This window comes from Molothrus ater, chromosome 1 (genome assembly GCF_012460135.2).
Source record: "Molothrus ater isolate BHLD 08-10-18 breed brown headed cowbird chromosome 1, BPBGC_Mater_1.1, whole genome shotgun sequence".
Lineage (NCBI taxonomy): Eukaryota > Metazoa > Chordata > Aves > Passeriformes > Icteridae > Molothrus > Molothrus ater.
Window position 1 is genome coordinate 111,037,440 of NC_050478.2, and position 24,633 is coordinate 111,062,072.

Sequence of the window (24,633 nt, forward strand, 5' to 3'; positions counted from 1 at the left end):
AAGAGGTAACCCATGTGGGCTGGGCACAGTGATCAGAGTTTAGCACCTGTTGAGTAGGGAGCAAAGGAAGCAGCAATCTCCTCCAAGGGGCTGGGAAGCTGAAGGACCAGGATGCAGTAAGGCCCTAGGCTGAAGGGGAAGGGATGGCAGCCAGAGGGCAACAGAAGGTTGAAGAGCATGTGTCAGGCCTGGGAGGTGGTGAGAACAAAGCTGCAGTTGTGGCAGCCCCAGGTATGGAAGAGTGAAGGACAAGAGATTGTGGTAATGATTAGTGTTTCCTTGCTGCACCCCTTTTGTATTTTTGGAGTACATTGAATCACTGTGAGCAGCGTTTAGGAATAGGGAGAGCTGCCAACACCTGCCAGGTCCTCCTGCAACCTGGAGCACCAGGAAAATGGTGCAGATACCTGACCAGCTCAGCAGCACCAACCTCATGTAGCTGTACTTCTCTGTGTGAAACATATGCCATTTGGATTTATTTATTTCCAAGATATCCTAGTCCCAGGTCACCTCAGGTAAAAGAAAACCATTTGATTTCATCTTTCTAAAGCCTGCAGTTACTAGGGGTTTTTTTCAGAACACAGAAGAACAGATACTTAAGTATCTGTCTTGGCTGATGCTTGTACTTTAAGGAAAATTACCCTACGTAGTTTCTTAGCAATGCTCTTGAGAAACCAATATACTAAAATTAAATTATTTGATATGTGATTCTGCCTTTTGGTAATAATTTGCCCTGTAAATCATAAGTATGGCACAATGATTACAGGTTTTTTTAAAAACGTTGTCTTGATTATTCCTCATCTGCACTTGTTTGAAGCTATTTTCATTCAAGTGATAAGAAAGAATGTAATACAAGCATTCCCATATTTGTACTATGAATTCAAATAATTCAGGGAAGTTACTTAAATAACAACATCCATTTATCTTAAAACTTGCTTTTTATTTTTCTTCCTCCTGATCTCATTCAAGACTGTGGCTTCACCATTCAAGCACAGACCTGCACAACTCATGCCCTGTGGCCAGAAGCAGCTGGCAGAATGTTTTATCCCACTCACATTGGAGACACACAAACAGGTTGGTACATTTTAATTAGCTTCTGTGCATAACAAGTTCCTAGGAAGCGACCTGGAGAACACTCTCGAAGCCACACTTCCTCCACCTTCATTCCTGCTGAGGTAAACAGGCAGAGCTGCTGGCCCAGGGAACGGAAGGGCTTGATAGGAACCAGGAAAAGCTGAATGCCCTGGTTGGAGCTCAGCCTGGGAAGGCACACGGTAAAAGCAAGAAGGCAAGAATCTTGGGGAGCATGGTGTAGGGCTGCTTTGGCAAACTGAACATAAAATAATAGGCTGGGTGTTGTGCTGGTAGAAGCTGGTTTGCCCCTCCTGCTTTTCACGAGGAAAGAGGTGAGGGTGCATGAACACGGTGGCATGGCCCATTTCAGACACCTGCACGTCAACTGGCACAAACCTGGATGATCCCTGTACTGCATCCCCCGTAACTCCTAAGTCCATGACATAACACTGGTAAATTCAAATATCTAATGATTCACCCATTCACTGAGATTCTGCATGCCGGTTGTTTGCAAACATGAGGTTTAGATCAAATTATTTCAAGTTTTTCTTTCCCCCCTCTGACAGCTTTCTTATTTATTTCTCAACGCCAGAGCATTCCTGCGTCCGAAGGCTTTGCAGACAGCCAGACAAGCAGCATCAATGCGTGCTTTCTTACAGAAACACCGGATGCCTCCAAAACCACGCTGCTCTAAAACGGGCACAGCTCTGACAGACGTTGATACTCACTCAAAACCCAGTTCACTCTGCCTCCACCGAGACCCACCTGCCGCCCCGCGAACACCCACCTCCTGCCCAGGGCACGCACTCCATCGGAGCCGGGCACAGGCGGAGGTGCGGGACATTCCCCTGCGGGCACAGGTGGAGGGAGCCCTGCGGACCCTCCGGCGGCGGAGGGATGGCCCGGCCGGCCGGGGCCGCATTCACAGCGGGGCCGGGACCCAGCCGCCCGAAGCGGAGCGCTCCGGAGCCGAGATGCCACCCGGGGCTGCCCGTCCGCCGCCCGCCCTCCCTCCCGGCCCCGGGGCTGCCTCGTACCTTCCCCGTACCTTGTAGTGTCGGAAGCCGTGTAGCTGCCGGCCGCTCACATAGCGCCACCGCCACATCGCCGCCCTGCCCTGCGCCGCGCCGGCACCGAGGCACGGAGGGATGGCAGCGATGGGAGGACGGATGAGGGAGGCGGCGGGGCCGGGGGCGGGCGGAGGGCGGCTCCCCGGCCGCGCCCCGCGGGCTGGACCTGCCCCCGGCTCCGGGCACCCAGGCCGGGGCTGCCCGCGGCGCTGGCTCCCGGCGCTGGCTCCCGGCGCTGGCTCCCGGGCGGCTCCCGTGGGAGCGGGCGGCTTCCCGCGGCCCCAGAACGCTCCGGTGCCCGCCCGCCAACAGGGTGTATTTCACACCCCTAATGACCTCACGGTACCTAGGCATGTCGCGGAATCACCTCCAAACTGTTTTTCTCGCTACGGGTCTATTGAAGATGCTGTATTTACAGCATACGGGAGGGAGGGCGCGCCCGTGAAGTCGCTATACAGAACAACTCTGAGTAACAAAAGCAAAACATGCCAAGTAACACTACACAAACTGTGTTAAGTGCCGCGTTTCAGAAACAAGTGACACTGAGGATTAAGGTTTATATTTACATTCCAACAATAATCTGAGTCTTGTTTCTTATTATTGCACCTGCACTGGAGCCTGCCACACCACATCAGTCAGCAGCGCACTCTGTGCCTCCTGATTTCTAGGGAAGTGAGGCACTGGTATAGGCAAAAAACAAAAAACACCCCCCCCCCCCCCCAAAAAAAACCAACCAAAAACAAAAACACGAAACCAAAAACAAACAAAAAAACCCCCAAAACACTGGAAAGCATCAGGAGTAATGTTTCAGCTGCAAACGTATTTCAGCATATGGCATGACACCTTGTGTTACCTGGGAGAGAGAGTTGAAATCATACACGCCAAGGTCTGAGATTTTATGGACCAAATGGAATCTATCCAGAAAGAAAATCAATTAAAATCCATTACTTGCACCCCACGAGGCATCTCATATATTGTGAGAGCCAGTGTTATTTTACAAACTGGGCAGGTTTGATAGGAATTATGCACAAGTTATGATCGTTAAGTGCAAACTGTACGCAATGGTTTTTGTTCTGTATTATTAATTACACATTGATCAATTGAGATGTGCTTATACCTGCATTCTGCTTCCAGCAGCAGCAGCAGCTGAACTTCTGCTTTTGAAAACAACCCAGAACTTTAATACTTAGCTTCAGGTTACTCAGTTAAAAGCTTGATACCAGTTAAGAAAGCTAAAGTGTATGAACTTTAGTTCATGAGCCAACTCTAATTTTAATTAGTGTTCACAGCCTGAATTTTTATTTGGGATCCCCTCCATTGTTATTATCACATTTTAAAATTGTGTTATGCTATTGAATTAATTTACAAGGGTACATAAGAAAAGATTCACGACCTGTACGGTACTCACTGAAGTTTTTTAGTGCAAGCAAAGCAAATTACTAAAACAGGCCAAAGCATTTTAGAATTATCACTTTCACTTCTTAACTCTAACCTTAGAAGCCTCAAACATGAAAGTAGAAATTCGTCTGAACAAATATTGGGAGTATGATGGACAGTAGTAGAAAAAGTGTTTGCTTTTCTGAAAGGTAGAAGGTAGGCAAAAAAGAGAATTTTTTCTCTTTGCAGGCTTCTAGATTTATGTCAAAAATATATAGATACAGAAGATACATAGATATAGCAGACAGAGAATACAAGTTGTATTTCCTATTCTCTCAAAACTATTTTGGTGAGAAGTGAAACACAAAAAAACCCTCAAACCCTCACAAATACTCCACTAAACAGGGAATGTCAAAGACTGCCTACATGTGAAAATGCAATTGCTCAAACTCGTACTTCAGCATGTTCCGTGTCTGCTAATGAGCACATCAAAGGAGGCAGCTTAAGTTATACTAAAGAGCAGGAAACAGAGGGGTGAATAAGTATGGAATATCACAGAGCAAGCTGAGACACAAGTAGCATGGGGTTTGAGAATACTGTGGAGATTGCATTGTGGAAATTACTGTGGAAATTGATCTGTGTCACTATAGGACATGAAATAACATGACGTGGACATGCAGCTCTCTCAAGGGTAAGAAGAGAATTTTTAATTTCTGACTCCAACATTTATAGATTTCCAAAAGTAACAGTGGGTTGGAGGGTGCCAGTGCCACCTCTCCAATGACTCTGGACAAACCAACAGTCCATCAAATTTCTCCTCCTCCACAAAAGAATGCAAAACAATAAGTTGTTTACATAAAGTGTGTGAGAAAGTTCGTTACAAGAATGTAAACACCAGAAAAACTTTAAAAATCAGGGCGACAGATCTGCTAGCTGTTGATTTAAGGAATTTCCTTGATTTAGGCATCATGGTTCATATGAATAGTTGGCCTTTAAGACCACACACACAGACTAGCCAAGCCCAGGTGCAATCCAAGCTCAAGCCATGAGCTTTACCTGCTACACTATGTCTCCGTGCATACCAGAATGGTAGGCAAACAGATGAGGGCTCAGGATGGCCCAGAATAAATAATAAATACATTATACACATGCACACACACATATATATATATGAAGTAAATAATAAATAAATAACCCAATAAATCCTTGGGTTTCATTCTTCTCTCTCTAAGTTATAATAATAAATTAATAATGATGGAGCTTCTTGGATAGGGAAGACTGCCTAGTATGGCAACTTTGATTTTTAATAATTTATTGTGTCTTGTTTATTCCCCACCTTAAAGCTGTGTACTATGCAATAGCCTTTATCTAGAAGGCATCTAATAGCACATTCCTGCCTACTTCAAGAAGTGAAAAAAAGCAGAAAAAAATCATGTAGAGACCAAACCCAAAACGACCAGCTGCCAAAGCAGTAGAAGAAGGAACTAATGTATTACCCTAGCCACTCTTTAACATAGTATTCCCCCTTGGGCAAGGCATTTTTCAGGAACCCTGTTTGTAAAATCTTCAACACAAGGGTACACCACAGTCATGATTAGGCTAAAGTTGTATTAATACTAGACCTAAAAGAAGAAATTCAATATCTGGATGTACTAAAATTTATAAAGTTCAGTGTTATATGTCCTTCTGTAATTTTAAAATCTTGTTGAATTAAATTAGGAGGAAAAACTTCCATGGCAGTAAACTGGTCTAATGATTGAAGTTTAAAATATGTCACTTTTCTCCAGCTCTGAATATGGGCCTGCATTTTTTTCTCACCAGCTAGAGCCAAAAGAGAGTACTTTTATGACAGATGTTCAGTTTCAGATTGGAAAATATTATTTTATTTGCACTAACCCCATTAAACTACAGAGTTGTCTCATAAAAAGTAGGCAAATATGTTTCCCAAATGTTAGTGGCTGCCAGAAAGTTATGTACTCATACTCCTTTTATAGCACTGACAGAGAGAAATAGCAGGAGATGAGAAAAATGTCAGCCACTGCAAGATGCCAGGGGAGCACTTGGAGCAAGGATGCTGGGATGAGCTGCCTTAGGCTCAGTGAGCAGCCAGGACACTCCAGAGGCTGGAGCCCCTCCTGTCTTTCAGACCCAGGGGCAAGGGCTGCTAAAGAGATGCTTCCTGGGTGTGCTGATTCATTTAAAACCTTTTTTTTTGCTTTTGATTCTTAAATGACCAGCTATTAATTTTTAATTTGTGTGAATGTTAGAAATTGACTCTTTGATCCACTGCAATCTGGCATCCCCTGAGGGGTTTTGTGGGATTTTTTTTCCCCATTTCTTCCACAGTTTACAGCTCGCCTCAGCATAGTGATGCACTGGACTGTGAAACAGCACAATTTAATTTAAAGTGGAACTGACATTGTAGCTTGAGGATTAAAAAGATTTAAGTGTTTCGTGTTACTTCCTAAAAAAAACTTTAGAAAGCTTGGAGTGATCAAACTGCAACACAGTCTGCAGAAGAAAATGTTATTTTCGATCTAGACTGTGATCTGTCTAGCCTAGGCCTTTGGATCACCTCCTGCCTGACAAACTCATAAAAACCCATCTGACCCTGAAAGACAGACTCTAAAATACTTGATGAGTTTTTCCTCACCTACTTCATCACAGTTCAGTGTCTGAGATACTTGTGACTTTTAAAACTTTCCTGAAGGAATGACTCAAATCAAAAACCTTTTTCTGTGTTTGAATTTGACATTGTCTGTACCAGACTTTGTACACTGAAAAGCTTTTAAAGCTCTAACTTAATGCTCTGTAAGAGGAAATGAATCCATAAACCCATATTAGAAGGAAGGACGGGCACATTCAATCAATATAAACAAGTGTTCCAAACTTCAGTAATTTAAGCTTCCTTACCTTTAACTCATCTGTGTAAAATACTTTCTGTTTCTTTGAAAGAGTTTTTTCTACATGTGGATTAAGGAACATTGGTGCAACCAACAGCACCACAAAAAAATTAATTCCCTTTTTTTTATAAATTCCCTTTTTTTCTGGATTTCACTACAGAAATAAATTTTTGTTGCTAACAGAAATTGTATTGTTTTCATAAAATTTTCATGCAACAAAAATAGAAAAAGTTCACAATTTCTTAATGTTCCCTGAGCAGCAGTAGATTTGATCTCAAGTGCAAATACAGTCAATCAGTATATCAGATAAAACAGTGGACTCAAACCATTATTTAAGCCCGTGAAAACACAGATATGTTTGTATATGTAGTTGAAAAACCAGTTCTTCAAAAAATAACCATTTGTGTTAATTATTAGTTCCAAAATATGATGCACAGAAATTTTTAACAGACTTGAAGAATAATGTAGTGGTATTATGAAATTTCACCTTTTGTCAAGAAGCTTGGCTTTTATTATTCTTTCTTCACATTATTTCGATTAATGAAATGGAGACATTATTTTTTAAAAAGTTGCAGCTCTGTTATAGTTCCTAATATATATGGTGGTTTTCTCACATGCTTCTTCTACTTCCATGTCATTTCAGTACTTGTTTGTGAAAAACATGAAAACAAACAAAAGGAATCTATAGACTCGATCACCTTCTTGGGATTCTACAGAAGTAAGTTCCTCCCAGGTGTGAGCACCCTGGAATTCTTGGAAGGAATTTATGTTCAGAGAAAATATACTCACTAAAGTAGGCCAGACTTCTGTGGTCCATTTCTCTGTGGTTCAGCTCTAACATAAGATTATTTAGCTAAGCAGTGCAATAACATATATTAAAAAAAAAAAAAACAAAAAACCCTACCTTGAGGATATATAATAGAATTAATTTGTCAGTCTGGAAATTTCAGAAGAAATATAGCAAGTTTTTGGAAGGATGAGAACCCAGTGCTTTTAATTCTGTTTTGAATATAAAAATCAAAGGCAGTATGGGGTTTGGATGATGATGTTTCTGGCTCTTCTGTTTCCAAAATCCACTTTAATTAGTGGCAGTTTTATAAAGGGAATGCCAGACAGGGTATTTGCCATAGGGTGCTTTGGGAAAAATACAAACTGAACTATAGACGGATATATGTAATTAGGGCTCAACAATAAAAATGCAGTCATGCAGGACCTTCTATCAAAATGTAAGTATTTTATAAATTCTAATCAAGCTATGAGATACAATACCTTATTTTACAAAGATTGTTTATTATTGCTTGTGTTTAACAGCAGCACTGACAGCCAAGGTGACCTGGTCAAGAACCTACACTAAGCAATATAAAATAACCTATCTGTAAAATATAAAATATAAGCATCCTTTATAACCAATATAAAAATAACCATCTTTTTCTGCCAGTGTTTCCACCTGCACCAGCAAAACATTTGCAAAGGTGATCAGCCTTTTTTCCTTCTGTTAACTGCAACTTATCATTTTACGAAAGAGAACGTCCATGCAAAGCAGTTCCAATTCCAAGTCAACATCTTTGCACGGACATTACCCTTTTTGCCAGTACATTTATCGGCTTACTTTTTGCTTAGGAAGTTAAAAAAAATCTTATTTTAGTGGTGTAACAGTAATATTTTTCATCAAGTGCCTTGTGTTTAGACATTACTTGCTTAGGTATCTAGCCAGTGTTTCCATCCCCGTGCTTTCTTTCCTTGCGGTATTAAACACTCATTTGAGATTTACTTCTGAGTGAATCCGGGTATCACGAAGGATGCATGAGTGACCTTGGCTATCACGAAGGATGCAGAGGCGAAACCCAGGCTGAAAAACTTCTCAGGGAAGGGCAGAGCTCAGACGTCGCTCTCCACACCATGCCCTCAAAATTTAGCCCGTACCCCGGGCAGAGAACAAACGGCCCAGTTCGCGGCAGCCCCCTCGCCCTCAGCGCCCCCAGCTCTGCCTGAGGTCTCAGGGCAGTTCGGCAGGGAGGGCACAAGGGCCGCGGGGCCAGCACTGGCGGGTCCAGCCGGGAAATGCCCGCAGGGCTCCCGCAGGACTCACTCCGCAGGACTCACTCCCGCAGGGCTCCCGCACCACCCAGGACCACCAGGCCCGCCCCCAGCGCGCGCGCACCGCACCCCTCCTTCGCGGGAGCCCCGCCCTGCTGCTACGTCACCCCTGCTCTGCCCAATCAGAAGCCGCAGCTCCGGCGGCGCCAAAGCTGCAAAGGGCGGGCACGGGCCAGGGGTTCCCTCGGCCCCGCCCCCGGTGCTCCCCCGCCACGTGACCGGGGACGCGGCGCCGCGCCGGGGGCGATGCCCGGCGGGAAGGGGAAGGTACCGGCGGCCGCGGCGGGACGGGAGGAGAAGGGGCTCGGCCGGGCCGGTGAATGTTCCTTGGCCGGGCTGGTCAATGCTCCCGGGCCGCCCCGCAGGGCCGAGCCGTGGCGCTCCCCGCGGCGGCCTTGCCGTGCGCCCTGGCCGCCGGCCAGCCGCGCCTCCCGGCCCCGCTGCGAGGGGCGCGGGGGTGGCTGGTGGTGTTGGCGGCGGCGGCAGAGCAGCAGTCGCTGCCGCGCTGTGCCCTCGCTGCCCGTTCATATCCGGCTCCAAGGCGGTGCTTGTGCTGGGGACCAGCCACGCTGGAACGCGGGGCGGGAGCCCGGGCCCTGCCCGCGGTGCTGGTGTGCGCGGTTGCGCAACACTAACGGTGAGATCCACCGTGGCACAGCTGCACCGGGGCGAGCGGCGAGCTCGGCCTGCTCACTTGGCCGGCGGGGAAAAAGTGCAGGGAGAGTAAAACTTGAGAGGAAAAGAGAATTGTGGGAATTGGCCGGGATTGATACTGTTTTGAGCAGCTTCGCTTTCTTGTCTGGGAGCGGAGGGAGGAGAAGCGCCCCGTGCTGCTTTTCTATCCCTTTCCTTTGGTATTTGCTTGGTCCATTGGATGTTCCCCTCAGAGGAGCAATTGGGATGTGCTGGCTCTGATTGTCCGTGCTTAGGCTAATATTGACGTACTGCTGAAAGAGGGACTGCAAGTGTTGTTTGGCATACAGAGCTGACAAATTACAGATCTGGTTCCTAGAGAATTTTGTCTATACTGGTGTGCACATTCAACTGCTTTTTAAGTATAAGCCCATTTAAAAGAAATTTTAATGGACGAAAATGTCAACAGCTCTCAAACTACTAAAAAAAAGCTTTAAAATAACCTACTATACTTCACATAAATTAACCTGTAAATTGACACTACACGTGGTTTCTTCTGGAAGGTTTTGCATTCTTGCCTAGTGAGAAAATGCACACTTAACTGAAACAGGATTTAACCAACTCTTGTTGCAATGTGGTAACAGCCTGTGATAATAGTAACTCCTTTTGCTGACAAAGATAACGTTCCTTGATGAATGAAAACTTATACTGTTCAAGGGGAAATAGAGCACTTGCTGGCTATTAATTAAATTGATTAAAACCCATGCTAACCTGTGACGTAACAAAAATATGTGATACTGTTATTGTATCCTAAACATTTTGCATAACTTAATTTTCTGTAAGCTTTTCTAAAATACTTCTGCTTTAACTGCTTTCATAGATTGCAGATTTCTCTCCAGCTACTTGGCACTAGTTGTTAATACAAAGTATACTTCAGTAATATTCTTATTCCATGAGAGTTGTTTTTTTCCAATGTAATATATAGTAATTTATATTCTTGCTTAAAAAAGGACATGTAGGTTAAAAAATCCTGACATTCAAATGGTAATCTTATATATGTCATTGAGGATAGTTTTATCTAGTGTAGTAAAAATCATAAGCACCAAGAAAGGTTTTGAAAGAATGTTTTAAAAATTTTGGTCTCACACATCAATAGCAATGGGAAAATTATTTTAAGATTTTAATTTGGTTTTAGTATTTCTTTGCCACAAGACTAGAAGGAGGTATGGTATGGCAGGTTATCACTGACTGTGATTGTACGGTATAATTTTTTTATGAATGATTACAACTTGATGAGGACCTTTCTAGGGACCACATGTGTTGTTGTGAGTCATCTTTGGAAATATGCATACTGATTTTCACAGGAGTAAAAAAATAATCTTCACTGGAAAAAAATACAAATCATTACTTTAAGTGTGTATTTGAATGCTCACTTGAGAGTTTAAAATGCAAGGATATTTTCATATTAAATTAGAACTTTACTTTTTATCTAGGCACTAAATACAGTAGTTACACTTTTAAGAACTCATTAATATGGTGCTTTGCTGAAAGTGAGGTGCTTGTTGTCAAATTCAGTTTTATACTCTCTTGAAATTGGAGTTTTGAAGGCCAACACAAGCTGAAGTGTTAGCTGGAGTATTTTCATGTGAAACTGATGAGAACAAAGGTGAAAGATGAGGATGGCTGTTGGTCAATGTTGGATATTTACATACTTTTATGTGATTGGTCCCATCAGGTTTTTTTAAAAAATATGAAAAGTCTCTGTCGACTAGAGCTGTGATTTTCAATACTTTTTCATTCTACTCTGTCCAGGAAGACAGTAACAGTTGTATTTGAATAATTCTGACTGATGTTTAAGTGGTGTGACTAATTTTTGGATTTGAAAGCCAGTGGCAGGAGGAGTTCATGTAGTGAAATGGTTTATCACTAGTTTTCTCCTTCAGCTTATGTTGCTTTTTGTGTAAGAGAAGGTGATGTGTCAAAGAAATGCCACTTGCATATGAGGTAGATAATTTACTGGGTCATGTGTTCCTGGGGGCTCTTCCTGTGGTTTTTGAAGTAGGCCCAAAGAAGTGGGATTATCTGAAGTGTAAAGGGTGTGTAGTGAGTAGCCTTTGAGCATATGGTCCCAGTGACTTTATACAGAGTGTTTCTGGGTAACAAGTCTTGGACATAAGTAACCTCACAGATTGGTTGAGTGGAGATGTTCTAGATAGGAACATCTATTTAAAAGTCAAATCCAACACTCCAGCCCCATACTTGCAGTAGTCTATTGTAAAATCCTTATGCATTTTCACGGTTTTTTTCAGAGTCTGCCTCCCTTTTCCTCACACCTGCACCCACGTAGGCTGACTTACCTTTGTCTCACTGGAAATAACTAAAGGAGTAATGCAATAGGGTTGCTTGCAGTGCCCTTTATGAGGAGGGCTTGGACCTAATTCCACTAATGCCCACAGGAGTAACTCGAATTTTTTTCCACTCATTTAGAAGGAACTGCTCCAGAGACAAAATGCAATGCTTTTAAGAACAGAGGTCAAGGCAATTTGTATATGAGACAGCCATCCTCGCCTTCCCCTTTTTAACTCAAAATTTCAGAGGTCATATTTTGGCTTCTGACACCTCACACAATCTACAAGGTTTGTTGTCTGACTCTGTTTTGTAATAAATCTTGATTTTGTGATGTTCATGCAGGTCTACATGCTATTGCTCTTTTGAGCCTGATTCAGTGATTTATTTTTTTTTTAATTCCAATACCTTGTTTCTAGACACTTCATGCATTCCTTTAATAAAGTACACAAGTTATTTTTTATGTGCCCCGTTTTTATTTCAGATTGAAAGAAAAATTTATTAACCTTGTGACTCAAGATTAAAAGAACTCACAGTTGTTGCTGCATTTCTTTGGGGGCAGCACAGCTTTCAGATTAGCTTAATTATAAATATTTACTCCTGAGAATTAAGTTTCTTAAAATGTTAGTTTCTCTGCAGCCGTGAAGCAGGCTGGAGCAGAAGCAAAGAGCCTTTAAAACTTGTGATTTCTGCATGCCAGCAGATGTATTGCTGTGACAGAAGTCCTTGGACACCACCCCTCTGTGCCAAGGTGGCTTTGCAGGGGAAGGATGACAGTGCTGTCCCCAACACTGGCGCTGTTCCCATGGTGTTTGAAGGCAAAGAGCCCAACAGAGGCCCTGCAGGCTGCTGGCCCTCTCAGTAACTGTGGACTGAAGCTCTAGGTCCAGTTTCTTGAATTCACATCAAATATTTATATGGAGAGATTTAAATTGACAAGGAGTTTGGGATCCGGTAATTTGGCTCTGGAGGGTTTTTTTGTGGGGGTGTTGTTGTTTTGTTCCCAGTTTTTAAGACAATTTAGAATGTGGGAAATGGTGACAAGGTATTTGTATTAAAAATCTGGAACTCAAAGCCACTGCTGTCAGTATCAGCAACCATAACTCCTTCTCTTTTGTTTTCTTCCAAGTGGAGTGTGCCAGAATTTGCAGTAGCTGAGGAATATCTCATGTAAAAGGTGTATTTCTTTACTTCCTTGGTTTGGGACTTTGGGGACTGTTTTCTCAGTGCTTGTAGTGGTTATAAATTTCTGTGTGGTGGTAGCAGAAACTCTCAGATTTTCTTGAATCTGTGGAGCAGGATGCATGGTGAAACAAAGAGCTAATTAACCAGAACTGTCCACAGTACTGATGGTTCTTCAGGTTGTAAATAAGCTGCCATGGTGTCAAACAGCTGCTGGACTGGTTCCACTGATCCTTGTATCCTTTCTTGTGCTGTTGCACCAGCTGTAGATAACACGTGCTTCTTCCCAAAGAGGTTTTCTGTCAGTTTGGTTCATCGTTGCTGTGTCTGCACACAGAGTCTGGTGAGTTCCAAGTGCTCAGAGAGAAGGGGAAGAGGGGGCTCCAGTTGTTTCTGGTTTGTCAAGGAACCACCTGCCCTGAGACAGCTCTGTAGTGCTGCTCTGAAAACCTGAGCAGCCTTGCCTTTAGTCAGGCTAAGGAAGTGCAGGGTTAAATAAAACTATTCTGCTGTTAAGTCATCAATTATGAAAAGTCTTCTTGCCTGTCACAGCCATGACTGTCTTGTACACTGAATTTCAGTGTGTAAAAGTCACTTCCAATGCAACTTCAGATTGCACTCTAAATAGAAATGTAGCCATCTAAGCATAAACCTAGCTATTTGTTCTACTCAGTTTGCTTTTTTAACCTTGTCACCTGTGAGCACATCCTTTCTATTTGTACCCTAACCCTTCTTACTTAGGGAGAGGGAGTTTAGCCTTTATCCTGCTGATGTAGCCTTTATCCTGCTGATTTTTATACGGCGTCCCCTTCCCAAATCTTGGCAATTGTGCAGCAGTGGCTGTGTATCAGCTGCCACATTCTGCTGTTCATCCCCTGCCTCTTATGTCACATCCTTTCTTTCCTGTGTTGGTATTGGACAGCACTGAGAAGTTGAGGTTTGCTGTCTGTCAGCAAATGTCCTGATTTTAAGAATAGCATGAATGAGAAGCTTAACAAGGAGTAACTCCCTAGTTCTATGTTTGTTAAGCTTGCTAACAATGGAAGTATATTACAAAGCTTGCTTCAGGCAACTCTTTGTGCATGCAATTATGTGCACTTATTTTCACTTATTTGCAACTGTTTCTGCTTTTAACTGACCATCAGAAGTGGTGCCCTGTAAACCTGCTTGCAAGCTACAGTGCTGCTGTTGGCACAGATGTGTTCCTGAAAACTGGAGCATCCCATTCGAGAAATAAGCTTTAGATGAGCTGTATGTGATGCTGTAAGTCTTTGTCTGCAAAATATATCTCACAAAATCTTCTAGAAGCTACAAAACCAGGCATATAAGCAAGACTCCCAGCACTGACTAAGGTTAAAAACCATCAGAAGCACTTGCCAAGAGGACAGCCCAGTGCAGAGGTTCCTGTGTAAGCACTCTGGAAATCAAGGCCAGCATCTTCACTGTGAGGGGAAGCAGTGTTTAAATTCTCTCTGTGTCGTAATGTCAACCTTTCTTGTTCAACTGCTGTAGTCTCCTACCTGACATCACGTCCTTGCCAAAGCGCTGTTGATTCCGGATTTAATACCATGTCAGATTCAAGATTGTACCTTTCATATATCTGTGGGAGTAGTTATGGGGACAGTTTGACTTTGGTGATAATGAGTAGCTGCTTTGAGGTGTAAATACCCCCGGCAGTTTTAGAAGAGGCTCTTAGCAGGGTGAGTTATCTTACCGTGCACAGAGGACTGTGACTGGAGGGGTGAAGTAAGATGCTGCTCACTGTCTGCTTTTGGGAACTGCTTGTTTCATTCTCAAGAGCACTGAAAAAACCCTATGGAAAACAAATATGCATTGCCATTTGCAAAAAGTGCCAAATGCTTGTGCTCTCAGGCATGTGGTGTGATTCTTGGGTCTGTGCAGGACCAAGAGTTGGGCTTCTGTGATGCTTGTGGGTCCCTTGCAACTCAGAATATTTATTCTATGATTCCACTTTCTGTTTTTTGTTGTGCATATGTCTGACATGGATGTTACAGTCCTGATTGACCAGTCTGGCAGAAAATGTGTGAGCTGGTTAACCTAACTTTGGAGTAATAATTATTTATTACTCCAAAGGAATAATACCTAGGAACTGGAGTTGCTTGAGAGAAGGTATATCAGAAGACAGATGTAGTTAGATGATACAGTCAGTGCTTTCTAAGATAAATTTCACCAGCACAGTAGGATAAGATGGTTATCGTGCTCAAGTTCAATTTCTATGTGCAAACTGGTGTTGAATCTGAGAGATAGCTTTGGATGTGATAACAGGCAACTCTCTCATCTTCAGCTATTTTCAGATGTTACAATCTCTTGCATGATATTAGCACTGGATGCTAATCCTCTTTCATGACTTATCTAATGCTCCAAATGATTTCTGGCATCCTTTGTAAGGGGAAGGCAACATTTTTGGTGGGGAAATGGTTGTGGAAATAAGTGTAATTCTTACAGCTGAAAGAGCCTGGGGTGGGGTTTTTTTTGGTTGATTAGTTATTTTTAATGGTGAACAGTATAGTGATACCTAGTGTGACCTCCTGCATAAACAAAATTAAAGCACATTAAATATATGACTTTGAAGGCATTATTTAGTTACAGTGTATTTTAGTGAGCTGTTCCTGTGTAACATATATTTTCAGCTTCACTGAGCAGCTATCAGGTATTATGAGACATAGTTTAGACCAACAGAAAGTGTATTTATCAAAAACTTAATTTACCCCTGACCTTGGTGATGGTGTTATTCTTTAGAGCTGCATAAAAGATGCTTGCAAATGTTTGAGACTTTTTTTTTCCTGAACTCATTACAAATTGGAATTTGTTTGTAAACATTCAGAAAATACTAGTGGCAATCCAGAGTAAGTAAATTTAACTTGAAATTGATTATCTCTACCCTGTGTGTTTAATGGCTTTGTTTTTCCTTTCTCCAGCGCAAGAGACTTTGGAATGCAGACCGCACACCATTCCCAGATGAGACACCCGTAGGTCTGAAAAAATCAAATGTCAGGACATCAGTGTCTGCTTCTTCGATTTCCAATGCGTGGCTTAGGTGTGGGGATGGTTTTGAGAGCACTTCAGTGCTGGAGGTAAAATGCTGCTTTAGTGGTGTAACAAAGAGATGCAAACTGACAGTGAATTTCCATGCTTGAGTGAATAATAAGATGTTGCCTTTTCTTTTGGTGTTGTTTCCAAACTAACAGCATGTTGTTGCAACTGTCAAAATAGACAGAAAATGGAAAGCACAGTTACATAAGGACATTGTCTTAACTTGTTAGTGTAACTTGGGGAGCATATGTTAATATGTTGTGTTCTAGATAGCACTCATCACTTAGAAAAATTCAGTAATACACTGAAGGATGCAAAAGTAATTTCATATTTGTGATGAAGTACTACATTTCCTAAAAAAAAATACAGAACAAAAATGCAGTAGTTTGCACCTGAGGATTTTTTGCTAGACCTAAAGAATGTGTTTGTAATAGTGAATTAAGTGTAGAAAATCCTGCTCGATCAGCCAGATCTGAATGAAAAGTATTTTGTGCTGACCCAAGCTGCTTTTTTGTTTCTTCTTCTGGTACTGAGCAGTCATAGGGTTGCATATCTTATGGGATATAGTAAAATCAGAGACAGGGCAACCAAGTTAATTCTTTATGTAACTTTTCAAGACGACACATGCTTTATCAAGCATGTTTTTACTGCCCACTTTTGACATTTTAGTGATGAAAATACTGGCTCCTGTTCTTCTCAAGGTCACATGTGATTTCTGTCATAGTCATAGAAAGTTTCCATTTTCCAAATCTATGAAAATTCAGATTTTATGATACTATTCTCATGCTTTAATACTTCATTATATTACAGTCTTGTAAAAGATTTTAAATTTAATTTGAAATTGGTCTGCTAAGCTTTGGTAGGTGAGTAACAGCTTTAAATATATTGATACATGTTAAAATTATTTTTAATGTCCTAGTGATTAAATCTCTGTCTCTTTTTAATATAGTCCCAGAGGCCTTCTACTAAGAAATCCAGGATTAAGAAGCATCTTGGATCACTGTTAACATCTGCTGAAAGTGCATCTAGTATGTTTTGATTATTTATGTTAGCATTGTCAGACTATTGTTACTTTATTTTGTTCTGTATTGGGGTAGAAGTTGGCTCAAAGTACTCGTCGCTTTCTTCTTCTGTTTCTGTAATTAGAAGCTAATTTTGATAAGACACACAATCTCTCACTGTTGTGGTGGGGCTCATCCATTCACCCAGAATGTGCCAGAAATTTGTTCTGCAAAGCTGCAGGCACTTAGCTATTGCTTTTGGAAAGGTGAAAGAAGCATCACTAATTCTGTATATGGTGTGTATTATAAAAGGGATGGGATATTTAAATGCTTCACATTTCATTAGGAGGGAATGAAAAATAGCCCTTAGCTGTATAGATTGAAAGTGAGATTATTCTGTCATCTTCTAGACAGGCAAGCAGGCATGAGAGAGTACATATTTTGTAAATATGAGCAATAGGTAGAAAACCAGAGTTTTATCAACCTCCTGCTTTTACAGTCTTCTGTATGCCCCCATGTTGCTTAATATTGGCATTAAAAAAAAGAACTCTAGTCAGAATAAAGAGGAGGAGGACTTACTGACTCTTTCTAGTTTTTTCCATTTTTTTTGAGCCCAGAGGAAAGGAAAAAAAGAGGGGGTGGTATTTTTCAGGCTCTATTTCTGCTTGCTCCAGCAGCTGTGCTGTTTCCGTTGGATGTAAGTAGGTGACCTACTGGGCACTTTTTTTTACCTTTTGGGGTTCTAGCTTTTCTAGATTTCTAAGAAGAACCTCTCTGTTGCAGGAGGAGATGTGGTGGCATTTTATTCTTCTAGGCTCTTCTGCCTAATTCCAAACCCCCAGGAATTATCTAAATTCCCATTTACTTATAACGTTTTAGTAGTGGTAGGAAGTGGAAAATTCTGCCTTCTTATTTCTGTATACTCCATGCTAAGCATGAATCCTTTTCTCCTTGCTTTTATGATTAAAAATAATGCAGAAAAGTATTTTGAATTAAAATGTCTTCAAAAACACATGAGGTTTTCCTTGCAACTTCTGAGAAGTTTTGGTTTTTTTCCTGAAAAAACTGAAAGAGAAAACTGAAGAGTAATCTCTACTGATGGAATACTTTTATTCCTTTGTTACTTGTTGGATGAAGTCAGAGAGCTCCCAAACCCAGAATTCTAAGGACAGTCTTTCTTTAAAGCACTCAGCATTTTACAAGGATACATGTGGAGGAGTGTTAGGACTGTGTGTAGGGGGACTAAATGTCAGACAGTCATGACTTGTCCTCACACTGCTGAAGGACACAGTTGTAGCCTCATTGTATAAAATGAAGTGTTAGCATTTATTGTGGAGAACTAAACTGAAAATAACATATGTAGGAATAAAAAATACACGTGAGTTAATGATTCATTATTAATCTCTGACGCCTAGTAACAGAATTTATAATTTTGCCCTTTAAAAATAGTACAGTTTAATTTTTAATACTTTTAAATTTAACAAAACTGTGTTTCTGTAGCAGTCTAACACTTTGCAATGCTTTTTCATAGGAGCTGCTGCTGCTGAAAGCTCTAAGGAAGCTGAGGACATAACATGGACCTCTAGTGGCAGTGATTTTTCAGATGATGGAAATAAAACATTGATTCCAGGGTTGGACAGCAAAAAAAGTGACACTTCCAAAACAGAGGACTTTCCTAGCGGATGTGATTTATTGTTAGAGGACAAAAGTAGTGAAGGTAAGTTCAAATGCAAGACTTAACAAGAAATCTTCTTTCAATTTCAGGTGCTGTAATGAAAATATTCTTGAGGTCATTCTGACAAAATGACATGATCCATTCCTATTTTGGTTAGATCAGTTGGAGGGGTTTGTTTCTTTTGGTTTTTTGGGTTTTTTTCATACATTTCATCTGGGTATAGAGTAAGGTTTTATTATAAATTATGTACAAAAACTTTAAACCTTGGAGTAAAGGAACACAGTTTTGTGCATCTACTGATTAGATATGGCAGGCTTTGCAGCTGCAGATAGCATCATCTTGTGTGCCATCTATTTTCATTTCAGAACGCAGTCTTCCTTGCTTCCCCTGTTAGCTGCACTATGTGAACAGCCATGAGTTTAGTTCCTAGAACTTCCTATCTAATTCATGGACCAGGAAATGACAGAGGGGAGAGAAATTGATTAAAAAGTGCAGCTGAAGACAGAAAAATCATATGCTCTATTATAGAAGTTAATTGGGATAATGTATAAGTTGCATTAGAACTTGTTAGGAGGACTTTACAATGTAAAACAAGTTAGGTTAACTTGTAGTACTTCAGTTAGATCTGAAATATTACCGTTAGACTGGATCCTGGATGTCTGGCAAAGCATTCAAATGCTGCTGTGAGCTGAGCAAGTAGATTGACTGATTGATGACTTCTTGTTTTGTGCGGGACACTGGTGAAATATGCTCCTTAGGTGTAAAACAAAAATGCAAAATCTTCCTCCTTTTATCTATATAACACTGTCATTGGCATATCTGATGGCTATCTTTGTAATTCCTTGTAATTTTCTTCTTTTAGGAAAGGAAAGACTGTTCATTTTCTAAACTGCAATCTGTTGCTGAGTAGGAATTTTTCTAACCTACCATTAATATCATTCACTTATCCCCTGAAAGTATATCCTGCAGGCTTTAATCTTCCTTTTTTTTTTAAGAGACAGTATTTTTATGCTTATAAGATAGCAAAATTTGGTTTCTCTGTGTAATTGAAGAAACCCTGATGAGTTATGTATCTGCTTGAAGGTTACTGATAAAATCCAATAATTGTCATGTTTTTCTTCTAAACCCAAAAATATCCTGAAAGCAGTGGGCAGTAAAAGAACTGTAATTTCTATGTTTTTGAAGTAACCATGATATACACTAATTTTAGTATTGTACCCAGGGTGCCTCTATGTGTGTGTGCATATATAGGTACAGTTGTAGGTGTGGTGACAGTAGGGAGAAAGTATTTTTTAGAGATGTTCCCTTTCATGTGAAGTTCACTTTGAGTGTTAGTACTTCCGTGTGACAAGATAAAATGGATTGCCTTTTATTTCATCAAGTAATTTATTCCGTTGTCACACAGCTTCAAATAAACCTCTTTGCTCTACTTGCTTGATGATGTCTGTGTTTAAAATTTCTGATGAAGCTTCCTCATAGTCAGAAACAGAAATGCATTTGTGTGTGTAAAAGGTGGCAGCGCTATAGCTGTGTGACTTCAGAGTCTGAAAGGTCAATGTAGGAACTAGTATTTAGTTTACAGTAGCACTGCCAAGTACAGAAGGTACTGTTACAGTTCCGTGGATATGTTCAGATGCCTGGAGCATGGTGCAGGTGCCTTCTTTCTCTGCTGCCTCTCCCCTGTACATGACTATTCCAGTGTTAGAAATATGACATTTACAAAATCAAAAAGCAGCCCCCCAAAATCTTTCATTCCTTCTCCTTCGAACATGCTCATTTATGCAAAACACGTTGAAATTATCTCTCTCAGTACCTTGTGATGTTTGCACCTAAAGGATTGTGAGGGTGCTACTGCAGCTCAAGTCTCCATGCCCTTCAGTAGATCCTTGGAGTTACAAATGGACTTTTGGAGTTGCATTAAATACTACATGGTCCTGATGGTGGTGGAAAAAGTTCTGCATTTCTGTTGGCATCTCTTTGTTTATTGCCATTGCATTGTGGGTTTGTTTGGGCTTTATTTGTTATTTTTTACCTCCATCTTTCCTTATTCCTGTTTCTATTAATTTGCCCTCAACAGTTCTCTCTTTGATGTGCTTAGAGATTTGATTTGCAGACCTGTATATTGAGGCATGGTGTTTTAGGAGGTGACCATTTCAACTAGCTTTTTTGTTCTTTTGTGAGGGTTACCACTGATAGCAGATGTTGACATTGTTTAAGGCATTTGCTTAGAACAGTTAATTCTGAACAAGTACATGTGGAAAATCCAATGAAGCTGGGCAAAAAAAACCCTAACTAAACCATGGAAAAATTATTAATAACTAAACTAAAGAGAACATACTACCTACCTGTGCAGTTAAATGTACCACCTCTTTGCAGACAGGACTTTGAAATATTTTTTTTATGTATGTAATTTTTATCCTTCCTCACAGAACACATTTGGCTAGTAGGATTTAGATTTTTGTGAGACACAAAACACTTAAACATAAAGATCAGTTGAACATAGTTAAAAAATAATGTTGCAATTCTTCCCCCAAGTTCAGGATAGCTGTAGTATTACTCTGACTTGTACTTATGAGAGATGGTGATTAAGAAAAACTCTTTTTACCCATCTTCTATTTTAGATGAATTGAAGCTTATTGACTGGGAGAAGGATACTGATTCCACTGATCAGTGCGATGGGTCAGAAAAAGAGGACAGCTCAGTAGAGATATCAGACTCAGACTCTTGCACAAATACTAATTCTCTGCCTGTCAAAGAGGAAAATGATGAGCTTTGTAAGGTGAGAAATTGTTCCAATCTTAAGAAAAAAAAGCCACTGCTATAATTATGGAATGTATTCATATTTGTTTGCATTTGAATTGGGGTAGTGTGAGGATTTTGCTTACTTTATCTTTTCAGTAGGAATTCTGTGCACAAGAATTTCAAGGCATTTTCTTCGACTGCCAAACCTCAAAACCAAGCACTGCCCCTCCCACAGAGCTTGGCAGTGTGATCACTGAATCACAGGATGGCTGAGGTGAGAAGGCACCTCTGGAGAGTGCCTGGTCAAACCCCTCTGCTCACATCTGGGCAGCTGAAGCTGGCTGTTCACGGCTGTGTCAGGTTTCGTTTTGAGTATTTCCAAGGGCAGAGACTCCAACAGTTCTCTGGGCAACATGTGCCAGTGCTTGGTCACCCTTGCAGTGAAGCAGCTTATTCTTATATTAAAATTGAATTTCCTGTATGTCAGTGTGTGTGCAAAAAGTCATCAGGTGGGTGGGTTTCTCACCAGAGATGCTCATCTGGACTCTGTATAGTCCCTGGCTGCTTGTGACGAGTTGGTGCCCAAATTTCCTGTAGTGTGGTGGGTGAGAGACCATTTCCCATTTCTCTTTAGTACCTTGAGACTGTGACTATCTAAAAACTCGGGTGTTGGGAATAGAGCATGATGGGGTAAAGGACTACGTGTAGGACTCCCTTTTCAGTGATGAGGATTGCAGAGCTCCAGAAAGGGAAAGCAGTGAGAATGGAATATTGCTGGCTAAGATATGGTAGCTTTTTTTTTTTTTAATTGCAAAAAATGTAAGTTTATCTCTAAAGAAGCATTCTCTGTCAGCTATAGATCTTTATTTAGTATCTTACAGTGAACTGACATGTGTGAAAAGACTTGAGATGTGATGGTACCCTAGGCCGAAGTAACATTTGAAATGTGCTGCTCAGGGTCACTGTCCCTGGAAGTGTTCAAGCAAAGACTGGACGTGGCACTTAGTGCCGTGGTCTAGTTGACGTGGTGGTGGTGTTTGTTCAGAGGTTGGGTTCGGTGACCTCAGAGGTCTTTTCCAGCCTAAGTGATCCTGTCACTGTGATTTACCCTCTCTCTGCTGCTGGGGGCTGGTGCCGCACCAGGGAGCCCCGCGCCGGCAGCACTCCCCGGAATGTGGGGGAGAAGCCCCAGGCGGGGCGGGCAGAGCGGAGGGGCCAGGCTGTGACCCCCAGAGGGGCAGCCGGGGGAAGGAGAAGGGGCAGCGCTGGCCTGGCAGCCGGGGAACATCGGCCCGAGGAGGTGCGGCTGTGGGAGCGGATCCGCCGGGGATCGGTGCCGGAGCAGCCCGGCAGAGGGCACCGCAGGCCCGGGAACCTCGGCCGGCGGGGCCACGGGCCGGGCTGTCAGCGAAGCGGATTGAAACTTATTGAAACTCGTTTATGTTTCGATTCTGTATGAAAATGCTCGCGAGTGAGTGTGACAGGGAGTCCTGCTCACACAGGAGGGAGAGCAGCCTCCAGTTTCCCAGGAATCCGCCCCATGGCAGGGTGCTGCTGCCTTGCCGGGGCTGCAGGGTGGGACGCTGCTCTGTCCGTGGCCCCTCACCACAAGGAGGACATTGAGGGGCTGGGGCGAGTCCAGGGAAGGGCAGCGGAGCTGGGGAAGGGTCTGGAGCACAGGTGTGATGAGGAGCAGCTGAGAGCAGGGGGTGTTCAGTCCGGAGAACAGCTCACTGGAGACCTCATCACCTCTACAACCCCCTGAAAGGAGGCTGTAGCCAGGTGGGGTCAGAGTCTTCTCCCAGGCGACAAGTGAGGGGACAAAAGAAATTAGCCTCAAGCTGTGCCGAGGGAGGCTCAGATTGGACACCAGGAAGAATTTATGCACGGAAAGAGTGATCAGGCATTGGAAAGAGCTGCCCAGGAAGGTGGTGGAGTCACCATCCCTGAAGGTGTTTAAGGAAAGACTGGATGTGGCACTAGTGCCATGGTGCCATGGTCTAGTTGAACGTGGTGTTTGGTCATAGGTTGGACTCGATGATCTTAGAATCTTTTCCAGCCTAATTGATTCTGTGAAGCAGCGGGTCTGGCTGTGGCAACGTATATGACCTGGCACTCATCAGGCTCTTGTGGGTGTCAGTCCCACTCTAGCAGCTGTAGCTCAGAGTTCAGCAAGGGTTAGTCAAGTGTTTCAAGTTTTGAAGAACTTATTTTATATTGCCTAAATCCCAGGCTGCAGCATCAGAAGAGGCTGCATGGTCTGCATAAAGCTGTGAAAACAGAATTGAGATTTATGCCACTGGTAAAAGTTGTCCTGTTTTTATTACACCAGCATGACTTAGCCCAGTGTACATGGAAAGTTGGATAAACATTATGAGACACATTCATGTTAATGACGCTCATGAGAGGATTTTTTGGGATGCAACCATACTGTAATAAAAAGTTTTTAAATCTAACCAGAATAGTTATGCTAGTACAAAACATGTGGGTGCATTGGGAAACAGACTGTCCCCACAGATTTCCTCTTCCCCCATCTCAGCTGGAGTAGCATCCTGGGAATTTTGCTGGGTGGTCACCCTCAGCAGAAAACTTTCTTCTGGGAATTCGGTGTATGCAGGAGGGTAAATCCCCAGTGATTGCTCTGCCTGCTGCAGTCTTTGTTTTGCTTTACTTGAGATATGCTGTTTTCCAAGGGAAAAACTGCTAGGAAAAAACTGCAGGCAAGCCGAGAGGTTTCCAAGACAGAATAGAAAGCACTGTTCACTATAGGAGGTCATTTGCTGTATGAGTATTCTTTAAAAAGGCCTGTTAATTTTGTGGCCTAGTTCATGGTGAGGGAAGGAAAAAAAAAAGCCAAATGTTGATATATCATCATTTTTGTGGTATTTACTAAATATCTAGAATCTAATGGAGTGTGTGGATAATCCAAAGACCATGAAATTTCTTTTACGCCACTTCAAAATATGCCAAATACCAAGAAGTTCTGGAGGTTTAGGATTACTGCCAAAATATCTTTATGGTAGTATTTACTCTTGGTAGGAGTGTATTATGTTTCTACTGGGAAATTTCTTCCCCTACTCCTTTATATACTAATATATCTAATTTTAAAATTACTTCTATTCGGTGATATTAACTGCATAGAAAAGCTTCACATATTGTTTTGGTTGGAAGATAAGACTCTTGCTTATCTCTAGGCTGTAAAGCTGCAGTCACGACTCAGTTTATGTTCCAAGTCCCTGTGCTGTGTCTTTCCTATCAACTATCCACTTCTGATGTGTAAAGCTGCTTGATAGTGGATAATGAGGAAGGCAAGTTGAAGCTGGCCTTGTGGTAACAGCTAATTTTTGTCTTCAGAATTTTTGAAGGAAGCATGTGCAAGATATGACAAGACCATGCTTTACTTTCCTTTAGCTATTTTTAGGCGATGAGGGGGTTATGTTAGCTTTCATTTGACCTGTAAGTGGTTGCATTTTTGCTTA

General features: G+C 41.9%; 2 protein-coding genes across 2 annotated transcripts in view; one reads left to right on the forward strand and one right to left on the reverse strand.

Annotated features, from left to right (window-relative positions):
- The window catches only part of LOC118684370 (ethanolaminephosphotransferase 1-like), a 56,859-nt gene extending 54,659 nt beyond the window's left edge, over positions 1 to 2,200 (reverse strand). Inside the window, 1 exon segment of the mRNA XM_036379188.2 lies at positions 2,123 to 2,200. Coding sequence (XP_036235081.1) covers positions 2,123 to 2,179 — 57 coding nt within the window. The 5' untranslated portion in view covers positions 2,180 to 2,200.
- A 6,516-nt stretch (positions 2,201 to 8,716) lies between these two features.
- SPIDR (scaffold protein involved in DNA repair) overlaps positions 8,717 to 24,633 on the forward strand; it is a 196,275-nt gene continuing 180,358 nt past the window's right edge. Inside the window, 5 exon segments of the mRNA XM_036379007.1 lie at positions 8,717 to 8,788; positions 15,622 to 15,777; positions 16,686 to 16,764; positions 18,269 to 18,454; positions 21,034 to 21,191. Of these exon segments, the coding sequence (XP_036234900.1) occupies positions 8,768 to 8,788; positions 15,622 to 15,777; positions 16,686 to 16,764; positions 18,269 to 18,454; positions 21,034 to 21,191 (600 nt within the window). The 5' untranslated portion in view covers positions 8,717 to 8,767.